This window comes from Heteronotia binoei, chromosome 8, assembly GCF_032191835.1.
Source record: "Heteronotia binoei isolate CCM8104 ecotype False Entrance Well chromosome 8, APGP_CSIRO_Hbin_v1, whole genome shotgun sequence".
Taxonomy (NCBI): domain Eukaryota; kingdom Metazoa; phylum Chordata; class Lepidosauria; order Squamata; family Gekkonidae; genus Heteronotia; species Heteronotia binoei.
Window position 1 is genome coordinate 59434588 of NC_083230.1, and position 19339 is coordinate 59453926.

The window sequence follows — 19339 nt, forward strand, 5'->3', positions numbered from 1 at the left end:
TAAAGGTGGTTATAAATTCATCCTTCTTTCCTTGGTTCTAAAATGTGCCCTAACTAGGTTTCGCAATTAGGGTAGGTACTTACAGCTTTAAAAATTGCAAAATTTCCTGCATGCAAAAAGGAGTCTCCACCCAGGTCTACCCTGGGGCATGTAGGTGCATCTTGGAAGCCCCCTGAAAGGCATTCTGGGAAATCTCCAGAAGTCCCCTAGAGATGCCTAACAGCATATCCCTCAGTTAAGTTAGCTAGCTATTTGCATAACTAAGGTTGGTAACTGATCTAGTTTTCTGCCCTTCCAGAGAGAAAAGTCAAAGAACAACACTTTTAAAACTCAGAGAGGGGTACTTCTCCACAAGGAACATATTGCAAAATAAATAAATAAAGACCAACAATAATTTTCTTTTCCAAATACATTAGCAGAAGAAAACCAGTCAGGGAGGCAGTGACCATGAGGTGAAATGAATTACTAAAAGATGATTGGGAAACGGCAGAGAAACTAATTGCATTTTTTTTGCCTCTGCGTTCACTGTGGAAGAAGAGAGGTGCTTGCCCACTCCAGAACTGCCAATTTCAGGAGGGGTGTTGAAAGACCTGAGTCAGATTAAGGTGATGAGAGAGGATGTCCTACTACTGATGAACAAATTAAAAACTGAAATCACCAGTTTGGGGAGGGACGGTGGCTCAGTGATAGAGCATCTGCTTGGGAAGCAGGTTCAATCCCTGGCCTCTCCAAAAAAAGGTCCAGGCAAATAGGTGTGAAAAACCTCAGCTTGAGACCCTGGAGAGCCGCTGCCAGTCTGAGAAGACAATAATGACTTTGATGGACCAAAGGTCTGATTCAGTATAAGGCAGCTTCATATGTTCACCAGACTCAAATGGCATATATCCAAGAAAGAATTGAAAGAATTCAAATGTAAGCTTGTGGATCTCTTGACAAAAATATGCAGTCTATCATTAAAATCTGCCTCCATTCCTGAGGCCTGGAAGGTAGCTAATGTAACCTTCATCTTTTAAAAAGGTTCCAGAGGAGATCCAGGAAATAATGTTGATACTGGGTAAGTTGGTGGAATCCATTATTAAAGATAGAATTAGTAGGTACACTGATGAACAAAAGTTATTGAGGAAGATACAGCATGGGTTCTGTAAGGAACAATCTTGTTTCACTAACTTGTTAGTGTTCTTTGAGGAGGTGAACAAACATGTGGACAAGGGTGACTCAATAGATGTTGTTCACCTAGACTTCCAGAAAGCTTTTGATAAAATTCCTCATCAAAGGCTCCTAAGTAAACTCAGTAATCATGGATAAGGGGACAAATTCTTTTGTGAATTAAAAACTGGTTAGTTAACAGGAAATAGAGAGTGAGTATAAATTGACAGTTTTCACAGCTGAGTGTGGTAAGCAGTAAGGTACCGCAGGGCTCAGTACTGGGTCTGCTGCTTTTTAACTTGTTCATTAACGATTTGGAATTGGGAGTAAGCAATGAAGTGGCTAAGGTTGCAGATGACACTAAGTTGTTCAGGGCGGTGAAAACCAGAGCAGATTGGGAGGCACTCCAGAGGGATCTGTCAAGGCTGGGTAAGTGGATGTCAGTGTGGCAAATGAGGTTCAGTGTGGGCCAGTGCAAAGTAATGCATATTGGAGCCAAAAATCCTAACTATAAATACATGTTGATGGGGCCTGAACTGGTGGAGACTGACCGGGAGAGATCTTGGAGCCGTGGTAGATAACTCTCTGAAAATGTCGATTCACTGTGCAACCACAATAAAAAAGGGGATTGAAAACAAATCAGCCAGTATCATAATGCCCTTGTATAAATTAATGTTGCGATCTCATTTAGAATACTGTGTACAATTCTGGTCACTGCACATTAAAAAAGATATTGTAGTATTGGAAAAAGTGCAGAAAAGGGCAACTATAATTATTAAAGGGATGGAATACTTTCCCTATGAAGAAAGGTTAAACTGGTTCAGGCTCTTTAGCTTGGAGAAATGACGACTGAAGGGTGACATGATAAAGGTTTACAAAGTTATGCATGGAATAGAGAAGACAGGGGAAGAAGTACCTTTCTCACCTTCTCACTGTACAAGAACTTGTGGACACTCAACGAAATTAATGAGCAGTAGGTTTAGAAAAGATAAAAGGAAGTACTTCTTCACCCAAACAGTAATTAACATGTGAAATTCACTGCCACAGGAAATAGTGGTGGCTACAAACATGGACAGCTACAAGAGGGGATTAGATAAACATCTGGAGTAGAGCTCCATCAGTGGCTATTAGCCACAAGGTATAGATGAAACAATATATCTGGGGCAGCGATGCTCTGTATTCTTGCTGTTTGGCAGGTGGAACAGTGGGAAGGCTTCTGGAGTTCTGGCCACACTGGTGGACCTTCTGATGGCACTTGATTTTTGACCACTGTGTGACACAGAGTGTTGGACTAGATGATCCATTGGCCTGATCCAGCATGGCCTCTTCTATGTTCCTAATTTTTTAAAGTATTTTTTAAAATACTAGAAAAATTATCTTGTCTTTATTTAGATTGTGATCCATCAGCATGTCCCCGTGCTTCCCGTCCAGAATGCAGAGAAGACCAATTTATTGTTGAAGCAAAACAGGAGGACCCTTGCTGTTTTTCATATTTGTGTGGTAAGGAATCTTGTGTACAAAAAGTACTTGAGTACTGCCACACCCCCCCCCCATGGCCTGCCAAGGATTGGGAACGCGGCAGAGGGCAGACCAAGGGAAGGGAGCAGGTGGCAGCACAGGGAAGCGGGGTCAGCAAATGCCCCCTGCCGGAGCCCACTGCCTGGTTCAGGTACCAGAGACGCTTGCACACCAGGCGATTGAGAGTGAGGGGAGAGGGAGCCTGGGGGGGGGGACAGTGGAACTTAACCAGCCATGGGCGACATTCTCACATGCAAAGCCTCCGGGAGCCTGGAACCTGTGAAGACCTGGAAACAAGAGCAGTTAGCCCCAGGGAAGAGACCTCTGTCTCCCCTTCACAAGTCAAAGATACTGTCAAAGCAACTGCGCGGTGCAAAACCTGTCACCAACGTGCCTGCCTGTCCCTCACTCTAAGTCTGTATGGCCGGGACCTCGCCGGCAGAACTTCCCGCCACGTGCTCCTCTTCCTAACAACTGAGTTGTGCGAGGCCAGAGTGGAAGTATTTCTAGGAGGGGAGAGACCGTGATTGGGTGCTGGGGAGGGGGCTCATCAGCCCAAGGTGCGAGGGGATTGGCAAGGCAGTCAACCCTCTCCCGAAGAGGTTTGTGAGCTTCTGCAGTGGTGGAGGCGACCTTTATTTTTGGTTTTGAGTGCCTATGGGACACACTGCTATTTTTCCGGCATAAAGTTGTGCCTACCGGGGGGGGGCATGTCATGGGCCAAACTGCTCAGGAAGGTGCCTAAGCCTGGCCGTACCCCCTACTCCACCCCCTCCTCTGCCTGATCACCGTGCTTTGTCTAACTTTTGCCCACGCTTGGGCGGTGTGGTGCTCAGGTGGCCTCCCCGCCCATGTAACTCCCCCCCACTGTGGCAGCGCCAGTTGTACGTCAGTGCAAACCCTTCCTGCACCCACGCAGTGGCTTGTCTGCTCCCAAAAGACTTTCCACCCCACCCCCCCGGATTGTGCTGCAAAAGTTTAATGAAGTTAAATATTTATATCTAGACAAATAATTAATTACTTAATCTAGACAAATAAATAATTAATTTGGGTCAATTTACAATAAGGTAGACAACACAGGTATTTAAAAACTTTAAAGATCTGCTCTTGGTTATTTTTTTATTTTTCTTTCTTTTTAGCAATAGATTTTGTTGATAGTGAAACAGATAAAGTAATATTTGTTAGGTTCTATTTTGGTCCTTTGCTATTTTTATATATTTTTTCTCTGTTGGAAATAATTAAGGTAGTGTTAAGGATAAAGAGATTATATTCATCTTCTTTCCTTATGATTATTGTTAGTATGGTTAAAGTTAGTACTTATCCCTAATATGGTTAAAATAAGCTACAGAATTTTACTTTTGTGATTGGTTTCTATGCTTTTCTTGTTTGTGGACATTAAAGCTGAATAGTATATATTTGCATTATAAGTAATAATTAGTAAAAATATATAATAAAATAATATGTAGAATGTAATTGGGTTAAAATTTAAGACTTGCAGGTAGAAAATTTTTTAGATCAGGTTTGAAAGGTAGAAATGTAACAGCTTTATTTACTGCTTCTCTTTTTTTTTCTGTCTTGTTCTCCCCCCAACTCCCTCCCCTTTTTTGCTTCTGTATCCCTGCACCATTCCTTCCCCTTTATATTGAAACTTAATAAAAATTTAAAACCGGAATAAATTTCACCCATCCCTCATACTTGCTGCAGGCACCAATTTGTCCCTCATGTTGTTCCTGAGAGTCCCGTGTTTAGAATCAAAATTTTGGAGGACAACAAATAGGATACAGAGGCCAAGGCCTTCCCCTTGATGCCTCCTAGCACAAGGTTTTGGAGGTTTACTGAATATGGAGGTGCCCTTTACTTACCATGGCTAGGAGCCATTGATGAACCTCTCTTTCATGAATTTGAGAACCAGTTTGGTGTAGTGGTTAAGTGCATGGACCTGGGAGAACCGGGTTTGATTCCCCACCAGGCCCGTAGCTACGAGGGGGCCTGTGGGGGAATAGCCCCCTGACTTCTGGGCAAGGCCCTCTGACTGGAGGCCCCAAGCAGCCCCCAAGGCCTCTGCCATGGTTCTGGGGGCTGCTGCTGGCCCCGTGAGCATTTGGCAGGTGAGGGCAGAAGCAGTTCCAGCCTCCCGCTGGAGTTAAAGGGCCCCTGATCAGCTGTTTCGCAGGCCCTTTAACTAGCACATGGGCTGGGGCTGCTTCTGCCTCCAGCCCTGCACACTATTTTAATAGTGGGGAAGGAAGAGAAGGTGGTGGCAGGGAAAGCAGCAGGGAGAGGAGAGGAGGGAAGGGAAGCTCTTCCTTGCCTACCCCTCGCCACCAACCTCCCTTCCCCACCATTAAAATAGCACTGCAGGGCTGGAGGCAGAAGCAGCTCCAGCCCCCGTACTAGTTAAAGAGCCTGCAAAACGGCTGATAATTGGGCCCTTTAACTGGTGGGGAGGTGGGGGGCTGCTTCTGCCCGGATCGCCGGCTTCTCCTGACATCTTTCCCAGTTTCCCTCCCTCCCTTCCAAGGCCTGATCACCGCCTTCTCCCCACCTCCTTCCCCTCCCTCCTAGTTCCAGCCCCAGCCCCGATCACCGGCTTCTCCTGGCCTCTTTCCCTCCCTCCCTCCCTTCCAAGCCCCAATCGTCACCTTCTCCCCGCCTTCTTCTCCTCCCTCCCAGTCCCAGCTCCAATCTGGCTTCTCCTGGCCTCTTCCCCACCCTCCCAGCCCTGATCACCGCCTTCTTGCCTCCTTTCTCTCTCTCCCAGCCCCGATCGTTGCCCATTCTCCTGCCTGTCACTCTCATTGCCACCCTCCCTTCCTTGGGGGGAGGGTGTCAGAGAGGGAGAACAACTAGAGGGAAGGTCGTGTGGGGAGCTGGGGGGCATCAGTGCCCCCCAAAATATATAAATGCCCCCCGATCTTCCAAATCCTGGCTATGGACCTGTTCCCCACTCCTCCACTTGCAGCTGCTGGAATGACCTTGGATCAGCCATAGCTCTCATAGGAGTTGTCCTTGAAAGGGCAGCTGCTGTAAGAGCTCTCTCAGCCCCACCTACCTCACAAGGTGTCTGTCTGTTGTGTGGGGGGGGGAGTAAAGGAGATTGTGACTGCTCTGAGATTCAGAGTATAGGTTGGGATACAAATCCAATTTCTTATTCTTCTTCCCCTTTCAAAAAAAGCCATGTATACTTACAGCTACCACTATTTTCATTGGCAGGGAATTCCACAATGTATTATTCATTGAGTCAAGAAGTTGTTATTGCGGTGGGGAGTAAAAAGCAATTCTTAGCACACAGAGGTAGTTTTGCATTTTTGAATATAAATTCAAATACAGAAAGTCAAGAAACCATTTTAATTAATTTTAACCTTATTTTTGATCCATTTTTTCTTGTAGTTTGTGAATCCTGTATAGAACCTATTCCATTATGTAATGAAGGTGAAATTCTTACTGTAGATCTCAGCACTACAAAATACTGTTGCCCTCATTATCATTGTGGTAAGTTTCACGTATATATATATATATATACGCACACACGCAACTTAAACTGAATTACAGTGATTGATGTTTTACCATTCAGTAACTATTGCCATTGACATGAGGTAAGATTAGCATGTGTTCTGGTTATGTTAACTTTTCTTTACTTGTGTTTTGAACATATTGAAAAGTAGTTGGAAAATAATCATAGATATATCTTTTTGTCTGTTCAGCATGGCCAAATGATGCCATATGCTTTGGAATTAAATCTGATAATTTATACTCTCATCATCAGTTCACTTTTTTATTCTATTATTCCACCAAGGAACTCAAAGCTTCTTAACAATCCTGTGAAATAGATTAGGCTAAGCAGCACTGACCTTTCCAAGACCACTTAGTGAAATACACATGTAAGGAGGGATTTGAATTTAGTATTCCAGTATTCCCATCCAACACTCTAGCAAATCTACCACATTCCTTATGTGCTCTTTCAAAATGAGATTTTAAAAAACAACATTGAAAGTAGTCCTATTAACCATGACAAAGATCCAGAGGACTCAACTGGATCCAGAGAACTCAACTAGTGAGCTTTTGTTTCGGAAACAGAAGCCTCTCATGCCATATAAAAATTGCTTTGGAAATTTAAGGGTCTTTCGGATAATTAACATAAGCAACTATCATAATCAAGGCTTTGTTTGTAGTAAAAGCCCAGCAGGGACTCATTTGCATATTAGACCACACACCCTGACACCAAGCCAGCCGGAACTGCATTCCTGCTAAAAAAAAAAAAGCCCTGATTATAATTTAATACTGAACTGATCCAGCCAGTTTACTGCTGGTGAATAAGGAGGGATAGATCAACTTTAACCAGCCCAAAAGATCTTTCTGCAATTAATGAGGGTTGCGTGTACAATTTGATATGGGGCTGTAGTATGGAAAACAAGTGACCGACATTGAGTGATCCCACTCTACATGTCTGATTGAAGTGATCTGGCTGTCCTCAACACGTGCCAGGATCTTTTCAGTCCTGGCCACCAACCTGGTGGAATGCTCTGCTGGAAGTCAGCAGAGTCCTGCGAGATCTTTTACGATTTCACAGGGCCCGTAAAACAGAGATGTTCCACCAGGCTTTTGCCTGAGGACAGCGACAGTGGCCAAGCTGGCATCCCTTCCCTCCACCCCCACCAACCCCTGATGCAGCATTCAGAAAGCAGGAATAGTAGCTCTTTAATATTACACCATTGGGGGTTACAACCTGTTTTTGAATTTAATTGGTTTTATTGAGTGATTTATGTATTTTTACCCATTGTTGTACATCACCTAGAGCCTGGCTTTGGCCAGGATGGGGTAATTAATCAAGCCTTAACAATAAAAACAACAAAAACAACTTACCTATGGAACTATGGTCATAACTTTTTCCTATTTAAATAATTTCTGTCCCTCCAGTTTGTGATGAGAACCTTTGTCCATTACCATCCATGAACTGCTCTGCTGACATGAAACTTCTGAAGAAAAAAGTACCTGGGCAGTGCTGCCCAGCTTGGCAGTGTGGTAAGTCTTATTATGCTTTGTTTGTTTGTTTATAATCCAGCTTTTCTTCCACCATAGTACTCAAGGAGGGATACAAGGAGGACCTGTGAGGTCTCCTATTGAGGTACTGACCAGGACCAGGCCTGCTTAGCTGCAGCAAGATGGCTGTATGATGTGCTACTAGCCCTTGTACCTTCCACCCATACTTTGGCTTGTCTCCTAATTATTCTAGCTAGCAAGATATGGTATTTTGTCCGCTACTGATATTGTCATGTAACCCCTCCCCCTTTTTTCCCCAGAATGTGATTGTGAAAATGCTACTGTGCCAGCTTGTAAAGTGGTAAGAAATTTTATTGGATACAATTTAGTAAAAGTTTTAAATTAATGAATATACAGATTACTTGTATAATAATTATAATAATTATTATATGTAACGGTAATATAGGTGACAAATTTAAAAAGTAGATGAGCTCTAATAAATTTTGTTAGAACTAGGTTAGAAAGTATGGGAATTGGATCCAGTGGAAAAGTTCTCAGGAGGAACTGGTAGGAGGATATTTCTTTGTCCTTCCCTAATAGCCTGCTTTTTCATCTGAAAATCCTCTTGGCAAATCAGTAGAGCCTTATAGACAAAATGCACAATAGCACAGGATAGGGCAGCAATGAGGGGGAATCAGGTTACATCACCTCTTTTCTCTCATCCACTATCTAGTGGAAGAAGAAAGTAATTTGACCTTACCCCCTTCATCCATGCAGCACCCCAGACTGTTGTGTACTTTGCAAAGAAGTGGTTACAAATAAAGGGTTACTTTGTAAGGACACTACATTGACAGATAAAAGAGGTTCAAGAATAAAATCTGTGCAAGAAAAGTAGAGTAAAAGCCAAGAGAAAGTTGGTGCAATGGGAAAATTAATTTTAAATCACTTTGAGACCCCTGACATGTCCCACAGCAACAGTGTTTGAGCAAAAAGCTGTGGGACATCTTCAGATCCCTGTGATGATGCATATGCAAAATATGTAAGGGACTCAGTGCATTCTTCCACTGCACCAATTGTCTCTTTTTTGTTGTTGTTCCATACTTCTTGTGTCCCTCCTTGGTTTGACAAGAATAGTAGAGGGAATTGAATGAGTCAGCAGATGAAAAAAATAACTTTGAGTTAAGTGAGAAGAAGCAGAAAAGGGGTAGCCAGACAAAGCTGCCATTTCAAACAAGAACCAAGAGCTAATTTGAATTGCTCACAAATCCTTCCAAGATCACTGGATCAGATGTACAAGGTTTTAGATCAATAAATTCAAAGTATTCACTCATTGTCAATATTTGTATATCAGTTGATGAATGAATTCAAAGTATTTACTAATTAAAACATTACAGTGTTAATTACTTAATGTAAATAGTTCTAAATCCTTGTATCTTTTTAGAGAAGGCCATCTCTCATGTTCAAATCTCTTCTAAGATCATGTCTTCTGTCACATATGTACATCCTTAAAAATCAACAATATGTTTTTTATAATTATTTTATCCTTATGAAAATTTATGCAGATGTCATTGATTATAACTCGTATTATTGACCAGCTGTCTTTAATCGAATGTCAGGACCAGTAAGGACTACATATTTACTGTAGGCTGAATGAGGACGTGTAATACCATCTGTCTCTTTTTCAAAATTACAAGTTAGAATAGTTTCTGTTCTGGTTAGTAAGAAATCATAATCTGCAACTGCTCCATTGTGTGATGAGCAGCTGGGCTCTCTCCAGTTTCCAGGTAAGTGGACAGCCTAGTAGTAATGCTTATTTCTCTACATTCCTGGCAAAAGAATGGCTCTCTATAACTGTGAGCCAATATAGATACAGTGGGTTTGATTCATTTAGCTGTTCTAGTTAATCTCACCAAACTCCCCTACTCACTGTAGCACCCACTTCACATGAATTTCTTCATACTGGTACCATGATTCCCAGTATAGCATTTTTGGTACTCAGAAGCAATCCCTGCTCTGTTTTTTGCTGGAGGGAAAGGTGGTAGAATCCAACCCAATATGACCAGAAATTCAGAACAAAAAGTTTGCAGTAGTTAGGTCTAGAAGTATGGCATTGATGATATAAAGATGGAGAGAAGCAAGGCAGCCCTACTTTAATTGCTGGAGAGACCCAATAGCTGCAGTGTCATCATGCTAAGTTGAAATAAGGGTGCTTAGGCAGACTGCTGGTTCTGAAAAATCAGTACAGAGATCAGCTTTAAATAGCTTTTCTGATATTATTATGCTTATGCTAACTTTATGAAAGTGAGAATACAGGCTCTGTTTAGACAAGATCTGATGCACTTGTGATCTCAGACTTAGTGCCCATAATTGTGATGCCACACTGCTCTATGACAGTTGACTCAGTGATAAGTTACTGCAGCAGGTTTGTACCTACAAATCATCAAGAAGCAGCTCAATTATCATATGAATCCTCAATCAGCAAGGATGAAGTTTTATTACTCTAGGACAGAGTTCCCCAAACTTTTTTGACCCTGTGGGCCAGTTTGGAATTCTGACACTGATTGTAGTAGTAGTAGCAGCAGGAGTTTATTACAGTCTTTAGAACAGCATACAGTTCAAACAAGCATAAAATTCAATAGAAATAAAATGGTAAAAATTTTAAGGACTTTTAAGAAGCAGTTCCCATAATTTAAGAATTAATGCACAAAATTTAGCAACCTGACACAAAGTGATGGGCGTCACCATAAAATGGCTGCCAAAAGAGGCAGAATCAACCACAAAATTTCAGAGAGTGAGGTTCCATGTAATTCTACAAATAGTAACCCTCCCAAATTTCAGGCAGCAGCTTTGGTTAACAGGATGCCTTCTAAAATAAACATACAGCTTTGAAATATTTTCTTGCATACATTCAACTTACCTTCAGTCATACACTAAAGATCCTTGTGCAGTGTTGGCAGCTGCTTCTAAAGCAATTTTTTAAAAATCTGCACAGTCAATCAGATACCCTGTGGCTACAGAGAAGCCTCGCTGGGCAAAAGTCTCACCTGGCTCCACTCGCTTATTAAAATACTTGGCAGGTATCAGAAAAGGTGCAGGCGGACAGTATGGTGCCTGTTGGTGTCACATTGGGGACTCCTGCTCTAGGAAATGTCACTTGGATTTTCAGGCACCATAATGTCATAGGCCAGGCCTTTTATGGATTCCTGATCTGTAGTATCGCTGAGCCAACATAATTCAGTTTTCAAACTGATAAAGCAGAGAGTTACTAACAGTAACCAAACTCCATAAAACATACAATTTGCCAACAGATTTTGAAATTAATGAACATACTTACTACCTGTTATAATGTACGCTTGTTCATCGATGGACAGATAGATAGATAATCTCAACATGTTTATAGTATACGAACTTGTATAAAGTATGAGCTTTCAAACAAACTACTTCACTTTTCAAGCTTAACTTAAAATAGTTTCTATGACCTGGAAAAATGTCTGATAAAAATTCCTTTCTATCATTATGATATGTTTGTCTGACAAACCTTTCTCTCTGTGATGTAAGGAAGTGAAGTACATAGCATCATATGGTAGATACTTTCTGATATATGTGTGATATTTCAGGCATGGGGACTGAAGTCATGAAAAGTTGAGAATAGCCCAAAGTATATGTTTGCTAACAGTCCAATCAGAAATGTGTGTATGTGTGCTGTGACCAAAGAACTATGAGCAGAAGGAAAATGATCACTAGTATTGTTCTTCAAGCACTTGCAGAAAAATTTCCACAGTGCTGTAGTAGCAGTTCTTATTCTTGTGTTTGTGCAAGAGATAGTGAAAGATGCACACCTTCTTAAGAGTAAGTATACATTTGGAATTAGTTTCACTGTCCTTGCACAGTGTTCTAGCATTATGGGTAAAGAAGTAGGCCTTCAACATACAGAATCACATCTTGTAATACAACCCATTTATAGGTCACAAAATAACCCAACTCATAATCAGCATTAAAGGGAGAAAAATCTTTATACTTCATTTAAAAATGTGAGTGCTCTGGCATAGTATTGTCATTGTCATTAAAGTTTTCACTTTCTTACAGATGACATGCCATTTTGTAACATTTGTCAGACTGGATACACATGACACTCATACATTTATTTTACTATTACAGGGAGAAGTTCAGAGAATATATTATAATATTTCAAGTACATGTGGATGCACACAGTACACATGTGGTATTTCTTTTCTTTTCAATTACAAATATTTGTGTTGATTTTCTTATATTGTACTCTTAAAATTTTGAATTTTTGATTTGCAAATAAAGGGAAGCATGGTGAAAGTTTCTAGGCAGAAATGTTGCTGTTCTTGAGTACCAGAAAGTCTCTCAAGCCTGTTGTTAGACCATGCCAACTGCCTGTATAACTCATCATTTGCAGTATAGATCCTGTATGTTCCAAAAATTGGGGGGTAGATTGGGGGGATGGATTAAGTATCTGATGAAACTGGTATACAGTTATTGCACACAAAAGTACCAGAATGATTGAGTGGACCCTGTTATAAGAGAATTTTGCAATATTTTGCAGTGGTTTAGATCCTACAGTTATGAGATTGGAAGGCTTATTAGCAATAGAATTTCCCCCCAGTATCCCCTCCCGAACACCTCTCTCTGCTGAAGGGTAGGGGGTCCTTACTGAACTAAGTGACACACAGCAGTGGAGGCTGCAGTAAGGGGGGGGATTGCTTTTATGTGTGTGGAGCAATATCAAGGCTTGCTGTATTCATGCAAGAGTGAGGAAGGATGTCTTGGACCAGTTCCCGTTCTGCAGCAAGGTGAAACTTTGCCCTTGAGAATCTCCCAACCCTCAGTAGAGGATTTTTGGAGTCTGCCACAGAAGATGTTGTTGAGAGAAGGGGGAGGTCGGGAAGATCCTGCTGTGTGAACTTGGTACAGCCATAGGCTCCAGCCCACAGAGCTTCTATATGTTTATATTTTGTTTCAATTGAAAGATTTCCATTTGCAGCATTTTGACACTATTTTGCTTGCTTATTTTGCATTAGAAAAGGATAATGTCTGTGTATTCCAAGAAGTAACAGTTCTGAACCCCGGTCAGTCTATGATTCAATATCTGGATGGAGATCTTTGTTACATAGTAAAGTGTTCTCCAGACAGAGACCCCAGGACAGGATTTCATGTCATGGATCTGACTGTAATCAACTGTTCCCAAAAATGTGAAGCTGTAAGTATTTCTAAAACATAGGGTTAGAGTTGTTGTGAATGCAATACATGATGAAGTTCATTCTAAAATCCACTCCGAAAATTGTAGGCAATCTAGGGAACAGATGCTTAGTTTTACTTCATAGATAGCTAAATAGGTACTGGAGAACAGAGTTAAGGATCTACAATAAAATGCTGTAAAAATAACATGAATCTGCATAACATTTTGACATTGACATGTGTATCTGGAAAACATATATTTGAATCGATGCACTCATTATGTGACATTAGTTCTGTTGCTGTCATTTTCTATTATGGCTGACGTGAATATAGATAAGCAATAACTCACAAGGGAATGCAAATACAAATGTCAGAAGTTTCTGCTACTTTTATAGGGGGCCATTGTAGATATATATATATATATGTGTGTGTGTATTATTGCTTATTGTTAATATTATGTATATATTCATTTCCTCTTGCTTCTTGCCATTGACCATAGTTGATAGGACCCTTAGCATACGCTCTTTTTTTTCCTTTTTCCAAAATAGCAGCCTGTTCCAGTCTTTACCCATTTCTCTCTATCTCTCTGAAATTTTGTTGGCCTCTTAAGGAACTATTGGACTTGATCCTAATTGTGCAAAGGAATCACACAGAAAATAGCATTATTAATATTTTGTATCACAACCTTTGAGTGAAGTGCAGATTCAGTTTTGGATTATAATTAGTATTTGAAAAAAAAATGTATGCATTTGGGAGGAAAATGAACAACACATTTGTCTCTTTTTAATAGCACCAAACATACATCCCTTCACTGAGTCAACATTCTTGCTGTGGGTCCTGCATAAATGTGTCATGCACTTTCTACAGTGAGAATGGAACCCTAGTCATATATGAGGTAAGTCCCTCTGGGAAAGGTGTAGAAAGTAATATTCTGACTATATAATCCTCATGGTATAGAATTCTTAAATTCTATACATTATTTTTTAAATATTTCTACTCTGCTCTAGGTTCAAACATGAGACTGCCATCATGGAATTCACCCTGGACTTCAATGTACTTGTATGCAAACTAACATTATTACAAGCAACCCATTAACTCGAATGACCTCCTTGTCCATTTTTCATTCAGACAATGCAGGAATCAGATCTATGGTTGGGGTCCGAAGCATACAAAACGAGACAATATTTTCCTCATTCTGCTCAGCATTTTAATGTTATTACTGAATTTAAGCCATTTCTGAATCTAACTACGAATGTGCCCTAGGTTCTGAATATGTTACAGGACTCAAGCCCTTGTGCAGTCCCTTTATAGTTTAAAGGGATTGCAAAACAGCAAGGCAAACAGCAATCAGCAGAAAAGGCAGAGATGCTCTGGGAAGGATCCTTTCTCCTGGCCATGGCAAGCTGTGGCCAGCAGAAAGGGAGGATCTCCCGGGACAGTTGGGGGTTATGTGCCCCCAGGAGGGCACTTCACCCCTTCCATTTAAACCCTCTTTTTCTGCTCCCTACAGCTTTTCCTTGTGAGCAGAAAGCAGGGTCATTTAAATCCCTGTTTTCTGCTCCTGGCGGATAGGCTGCAGGGAGCAGAAAACAGTGGTCATTTAAGTGGCTCCAAGCCATTTGTACTCTGCCTTCTGCTCCACAAATATCTGCAAGAGTTTCAATGGCTCTGAGCTATTTAAACCAAAGAGCCAAGCAGTGGGGAGCTCCCAGTCGCTCAGCTGTTTCCCTGCTTTCTGCTCTGCATGAACCACCATGTATTGTGCCAAAATCATGGTAGCTTGTCCTGGTTCATCAGTTCAGTATGTTTCACAAACCTTGAGTAGGCCAAGACTCGCAACAAATTTTGATTTGTCATCTGCTCATGCCCATCCCTTGTCCTTAACTCACGTTGGCTCCAAGCCATACAGGGCTTTAATAGTCAACCCTGGCACCATTAATGGGGCCCAGAAGTCAATTGGCAACAAGTGTAAGTGGACAAGACTAGAATTATATGGTGTCTATGGCCCATTCCAGTCAATATTCAGGTCACAGGTACTGTAAATTTCAAGGACTTTGGTCTCATCGGAATTAGAACATATTTAATAGTTCATCTGGACTTTATGAAAATGTTATATACACTGTACAAACTGTGCTTTCACTGTGAAAGTTGTTATGCTGTGAACTTTGGACAAGAAAAGAACTGAGAAAAATAATATGTATATTTGTGAACCATTAGGATTTATCCATATTTAATTGAACTACAGTTAGAAATACTAAACTTTGGAAGATATTATTATAGTTGCTTTAGTTTACCGCAGCGTTTTTGCATATTTTGTCAATATTCTGGCCACAACATTCTGTACAAACCGTAGTTTTTGAATACTCTTCAGGGGAAGCCCCACATAGACAGCATTGAAGTAGGTCTAATCTTGATGTTACCTTGGAGTGCACCACAGTAGTAAGATTTTTTTTTTTGTCCCAAAAGGATCATAGCTGGCTCACTGGACAATACAGCTACTGTACTGCAAAATACAGAGTTATAAGGTGTTGTAGACAGCCTCCTGTGGTTGTACCCAATGGCCTGCCACTGATCAGTTTGGTGGTGGGAGGGAAAGGGGGAACAGCAGTACCCTAAAACTATGAACCTTCTCCTCTAGGGGGAGTGCAACCCCACCTACAGAATTTGGTTTTCTAAAGATATAAACCAGATCATGGTTAAATTATGTATATCTTAATTCATACATTCAGTGGATGCTTTTTCAAAATGAAAACTTCTAATATGCAGATGCATTTTGCCTACAGGTAAAAATCTTATGACCTTTGAACCTTGGCCTTGGTATTCCACACTGAAGAAGCAGCCAAGGCCATTTAGTCAGTTAAGAAAGATACTTCTTTTGTTTCATTTTTTGGATTTTTCTGATTGTAAATAATGCTGGGGTTGTGTGCCAACCATTGTGTTAGGTACACTATCCCCCCTCCCGCAACCCACAGAACTTGCCTCCACCCCTGTTGAGGCACTATGAGGCTCTTCTATGAGGCCCTTGTTCCTCTTGTAAGCTATGAGAAATAGGCGAAGTAGTATAATCAAATTGTTAAAATAGTAACTTATCTCTGAAAACAATTACAGTAGTTAACAAAATTCAGTATCCTTTAAATTCCACTCTGAAAATAAAGCTATCATTTTTTAAGAGAAAGAATTGACAATATCTTTTTTATTTTTAGGAGGGAGCCACCTGGGACTCAAACTGCACTAAATATGAATGTGCAAAGACTGCTGTAGGTGCAGTAATTCTTGGATCCAGTGTTGTTTGCCCACCTTTTAATGAGACTGAGTGTACAAAGGTCTGTTTTCTAGACATAATATATAAATGAGATTGTATATGATTTTGACAAACTTTTGAATTTGGGAATTTGGCATCCACTTTTAGGTGTGTAATGAGTATGGTTAAGAATGTAAATGATGCCTTTGAAAACTTGTCAAAATCTCTTATACCTCATATATGCTGACATAAAGTATTAAATACCCTGAATAAGATTTAAAAAAACATTAAAACATGCATAAGTTCAAATGGGAGAAGGTATTGAAGATCCAGATTTGTCTTTTTCAATGTCTACAGATTCCTGCACATACACATACCATTTGCCTCAAGAAGATGGTTTAAAAAGTTTATTTCTGCCCACCCTCTTTCCCCAATGTAAATGGGACTCATTGGTCCTAACATATTGGGCAATCTATTATTTAATTAATTCATTTGTACCCCACCTTTCTTCTCTACGGGGACATAAAACAGCTTATATCACTCTTATCTTGTCCATTTTACCCTCAGTACAACTTTGTAAGGTAGGTAAGGCTAAGAGTGTGTGTGCCCATAGTCACCCAGTAAGTTTCCATGGCACAGTGGGGGATACAAACCTAAGTCTGCCAGATCCTGGCCCCGCACTGTAACCACTATATCATGCTGGCTATCAATTTAAACTGAAAAGGGTACCGAAGCAAAGTATTAACACAGTTCCCCCAGCACTGGATCTCTAGTACCTCATATACGGTCCTTACATAAAAGAGAGTTCCATTAGCTAGATTGTTCTTATGGTCTGCCCCATTCACTTTAAAAGAAGAAGCACATCCATGTGTACAAATGAATGGTAAGGCAGAATATATTGCTAGATCAAAATCAATGGGCGTTTTCGCACTGACCTTCAAGTGGTGCGACCACCCTCCTCACGCCGGCGGATCTGCAGGGATTTCGCACCAGAAGCGCCGGCGCACCCAAAAGAGCCGGCGACTTCTGTCGTGAAACCAGCTCAAACGGAAACCGCCAAGAAGCAGGAAAACGTTTGAGCTGGTTTCGCGACGGAAGTCGCCGGCTCTTTTGGGTGCGCCGGCGCTTCTGGTGCGAAATCCCTGCAGATCCGCCGGCGTGAGGAGGGTGGTCGCACCACTTGAAGGTGAGTGCGAAAACGCCCAATGTGATTCAGTGTAAAACTAAATGAGCACACAGTTGTCAGAATTCATAAGGTCTCATCATTGGTATTTTCTGTAAATGCCAACCAAGAAGCTATTATTAGATTTGTAATAAAATTGATGACATGCTGTTGAAACAGCCTCTTAAACTAATGGTTACATCCTACCAATGTGAAAGAGGAAAGCCGTGTATGTTGTACTGAGCTCCTTGAAGGAAGAGTAGGATAAAGATATACTAGAAGATATATAGAAAAATATGGATGCTCTTCAGATTCATTATTGTTTGCGAATTTATCCATCACAACTTGCTCCAAACCCAGAACCGACTTAAGATTACCTGAGATGAACGGAACTCTAGGCCCATGAAACGGGATCCTAGAACCAAACTTAAAACCTTCCAACAAATACAAGCTATCGGCCCTTCTACGATACCTTGCCAGCCACCACTCAAGAGGCCCCACCCTTATCGGGCTGGGACCCTTTTTTAGCTGGAAAGGCTCCTCTGCTTCCCCCAGGCTTCTTTGGGTTCTTACGCACCCTGGCTCTGGGGCAGCTGTCAAATGCATGTGAGCCCCCACACAAAGGGCATTTGTGCTTAAACTGGCACGCCTCTCTGTTGCACACCCCAAGGGACCCAAACTCCCAGCAGAGCATGCGGGGTTGAACCACCTGCCCCGCAGCACCGCAGGAAAAGCCTGACGAAACCGAAGCAGCGGAGGAGGACCTGTTCACCAGATGGCGGCTGTCGAAGCGATCACCCAAATTAGGCCTAGCGGGGGATATAACCTGCAGCCAAAGCTGCTGGTGAATCCTGTCCCACGGAAGAGACGGGTAAAGGGCAGCCCTCATCCGAAACTCTTCATCATACTGTAGCCACGCAGGGCCACTAAAAGCCGTGTAACCCTTATATATGATGTCTAAATACTGAAAAAGGGCAGCAGCCTTCCAAGGCTGAGCCCAGGCGATCACCCTCGCATAGATACAAAAACCTGGAAGCCAATTGGCCCAGGTTCTGTCTACCTTCCGCTTCTTCAACTTTGCTTTCTCTTTATCATCTAAATCATCCTTGTCTTTTTCCCCCAACTCCCTAAAGAGTAAGGAAAAAATATCGACATACTCTCCTTTTAATATTTTCTCATGCGTAGCGGGTAGCAGGTGGTCACCTAACGGTAGGGCGATGTTCCCAAAGGGCAAAGAAGTAAAAGGCACCATCCCATAAAGGGGAGGTACGCCCATAAAGGGACTAGCCATACTCATAGGACCAACACCCACACAAGCCCCGCAAGGACCCCCTTGCCCACTAAGCCCAGGCCAAGAAAAAGGGGACCCAGACCCAGAAGCCGTAGGCACGCTTGAACTGGACCCAGGGTAACCCTGTCCCGCCATCAGTGCATGACCGCAAGGACCCCAAGGCCATATCTGTCCACCTCCAACCTGCAAATTACCTGCCAACTTACTAGACCATCCAGAAGGAACAACTGCCGTCCCCAAACCAAACACTCCTGCAGCCGCTGACGATCCCACATCTGCCTCACTGGACCCAGCATCCCTATCCAGAGCTGCACCAGCCGACCTGCCCTCAAGGAGAGAATGTCTGGTTAAAATGTTAGCCTGACAACCCCTTCTAGATGTCCCCTCACCGCTCAAACCACCAGAGCAAAGCGGACCCGACACTTGCTCAAGCGCCCGCAACCTACTCAAAATATTCACCTCAACCACCCCATCACCCTCCTCATCAGACGAAGAAGCAGGAGGTGGGGGTCTTTTAGGCGGCGCCCTAGGTGCCTTGGGCGCCGGCTTCTTGCCTTTCGACTTCCCAGAACCCTTATCACCAGCCATAGGGATAAAAGAATGCTCCTCAATAAACCAAGGAAATAGAAAAGGCTGCCGCCAACCCCCTTTCTGAAAGAGCCCCAAAATGGCCAACTGCCCAGTTGCCAGGCAGAAAAGAGGAGGACCTAAAATGGCTGCTCACCAAGCCCAGCAACACCACCAAACAGCCCTGTTACCAGGCAAAAATTGGAAAACCTAAAATGGCCGCTCGCCAGGC

The 19339-nt window shown here is 42.1% G+C and overlaps 1 protein-coding gene across 1 annotated transcript in view; it reads left to right on the forward strand.

Annotated features, from left to right (window-relative positions):
• The window catches only part of OTOGL (otogelin like), a 205828-nt gene that overhangs the window by 173166 nt on the left and 13323 nt on the right, over window positions 1-19339 (forward strand). The window contains exons 47-54 of the mRNA XM_060245136.1: window positions 2539-2646; window positions 6055-6156; window positions 7582-7686; window positions 7965-8005; window positions 11803-11866; window positions 12690-12868; window positions 13637-13741; window positions 16050-16169. Of these exons, the coding sequence (XP_060101119.1) occupies window positions 2539-2646; window positions 6055-6156; window positions 7582-7686; window positions 7965-8005; window positions 11803-11866; window positions 12690-12868; window positions 13637-13741; window positions 16050-16169 (824 nt within the window). The remainder of the gene's footprint in view (window positions 1-2538; window positions 2647-6054; window positions 6157-7581; window positions 7687-7964; window positions 8006-11802; window positions 11867-12689; window positions 12869-13636; window positions 13742-16049; window positions 16170-19339) is intronic.